Genomic DNA, 1,371 nt, shown 5'->3' on the forward strand with positions numbered 1-1,371 from the left:
TGGTATCATTATTTTTGTTAAGGTAAATACAGATTCCTAGAAAAACCGAAGTTCCTAGAATACTTAATTTTTGAGAAATTATGTCAGTATTTTACAAATACTTTTAATATAGAATAACTCCATTTTTTAGGAGGTGTTGGGAAACTATCCTGTTATCTACCCACAGTTGGCATCATTAAAGTCTTTATAGACAAGTAGTATGAATTTGATGTTGTGTTTGTTAATATAAAGATTAATTTCCTAATTTGTATTTATTGTATAACTTTCAACCATTCATAGTTATTGCAAATGTGTGAAGCCATTTCTACTTTCTCCTATCGGTTTGTTGCTATGTAAGTGATATAGCTGGTTGCCAATTTTAACAGCGAACATGAGGTCATGTCTGTTTCCATGCCAACAGATCCTCTTGGGAGAGTATATTCAGTAAAAGCCCTGAGGTGGTGACTTCTTTGCAGCTCCAATGTTGCCAGCGCCTGGTCGAGCTTTGTAAACAGTGCCTGCTAGTGGTTTACAAATATGCAACTGACACAAGAGGATCACTCTCAGGCATTGGTCCCGACTGGGGTAATTCCAGGTACTTGTTTATATTCCCTAGCCCCTGTGAGTTCTACATAAAGTAATGCCACAACACAGTTGGAAATTGAGTCTGTTTTTGCTTATATGGCTAGAGAAAAAGCTAAAGACTGAAAATTCATAATGCTATTACCTACAAAATATTTTTAATTAGCACAATCTTTACCTTTAAGAGACTGAACAAAGACAGTCACAGTCTTGAAGGTGATAGAGATACATACATGAAAATGAGATTATTTGGCTTAATACTTTTGCTTTCAAAAGCGAAGTAGGAGTAAAAATGTGGTAATAAATTTAATTTTTGTTCTCCAATAGGAATATTTCGACATTTTTCCTTCAGCCTACTACAGTTGAGAAGATGCCTTTAGTTTAATTTTTATTGTTCAGTATACCTCTACTACTCCGTTCATCATCAAACAAATCTGTAGGTGAATTTTTGTCAAGTTCCATTTAAAACTTAAGTTTTATAAATGTTGTCCTGTTAAAATATGTAGTTTTTCAAAAAGCATGAAAAACAGTATTATTTTTAAGCTGCAAAAATACACAGAGTAAATAAGAAGTGTATTTTAGCATTTTTATTTTAGAAATAAAAATGAATATGTAACTTTAGTTTTATATGTGTAAGTTGTAGTACTACTCAGGATAAAAGGAAGTAAACTATGTCTTTGAAAAACTAAGCAATTATCAAAAAAGTCAATGAAAAGTCAAATAAACAGAGAGGAAAAAGGAACCACTTTAGATTTTCTTTTTGAAAGATTTAGAAATTGTCCGTTTATTAAAAAGAAGTCAGGGAGTATA

At 31.9% G+C, this 1,371-nt stretch overlaps 1 protein-coding gene across 2 annotated transcripts in view; it reads left to right on the top strand.

Annotated features, from left to right (window-relative positions):
* Positions 1–1,371, top strand: part of TTLL7 (tubulin tyrosine ligase-like family, member 7) — a 103,814-nt gene that overhangs the window by 84,306 nt on the left and 18,137 nt on the right. Inside the window, exons 19-20 of one of the 2 annotated variants that reach the window (XM_008567800.1) lie at positions 401–574; positions 889–1,095. In XM_008567800.1, the coding sequence (XP_008566022.1) occupies positions 401–574; positions 889–946 (232 nt within the window). In that variant the 3' untranslated portion in view covers positions 947–1,095. Of the gene's footprint in view, positions 1–400; positions 575–888; positions 1,096–1,371 lie in introns of those variants that run through there. The other variant, XM_008567799.1, reaches the window with a different exon arrangement.

This window comes from Galeopterus variegatus, unplaced genomic scaffold (genome assembly GCF_000696425.1).
Source record: "Galeopterus variegatus unplaced genomic scaffold, G_variegatus-3.0.2 Scaffold346, whole genome shotgun sequence".
Classification (NCBI taxonomy): Eukaryota; Metazoa; Chordata; class Mammalia; order Dermoptera; family Cynocephalidae; genus Galeopterus; species Galeopterus variegatus.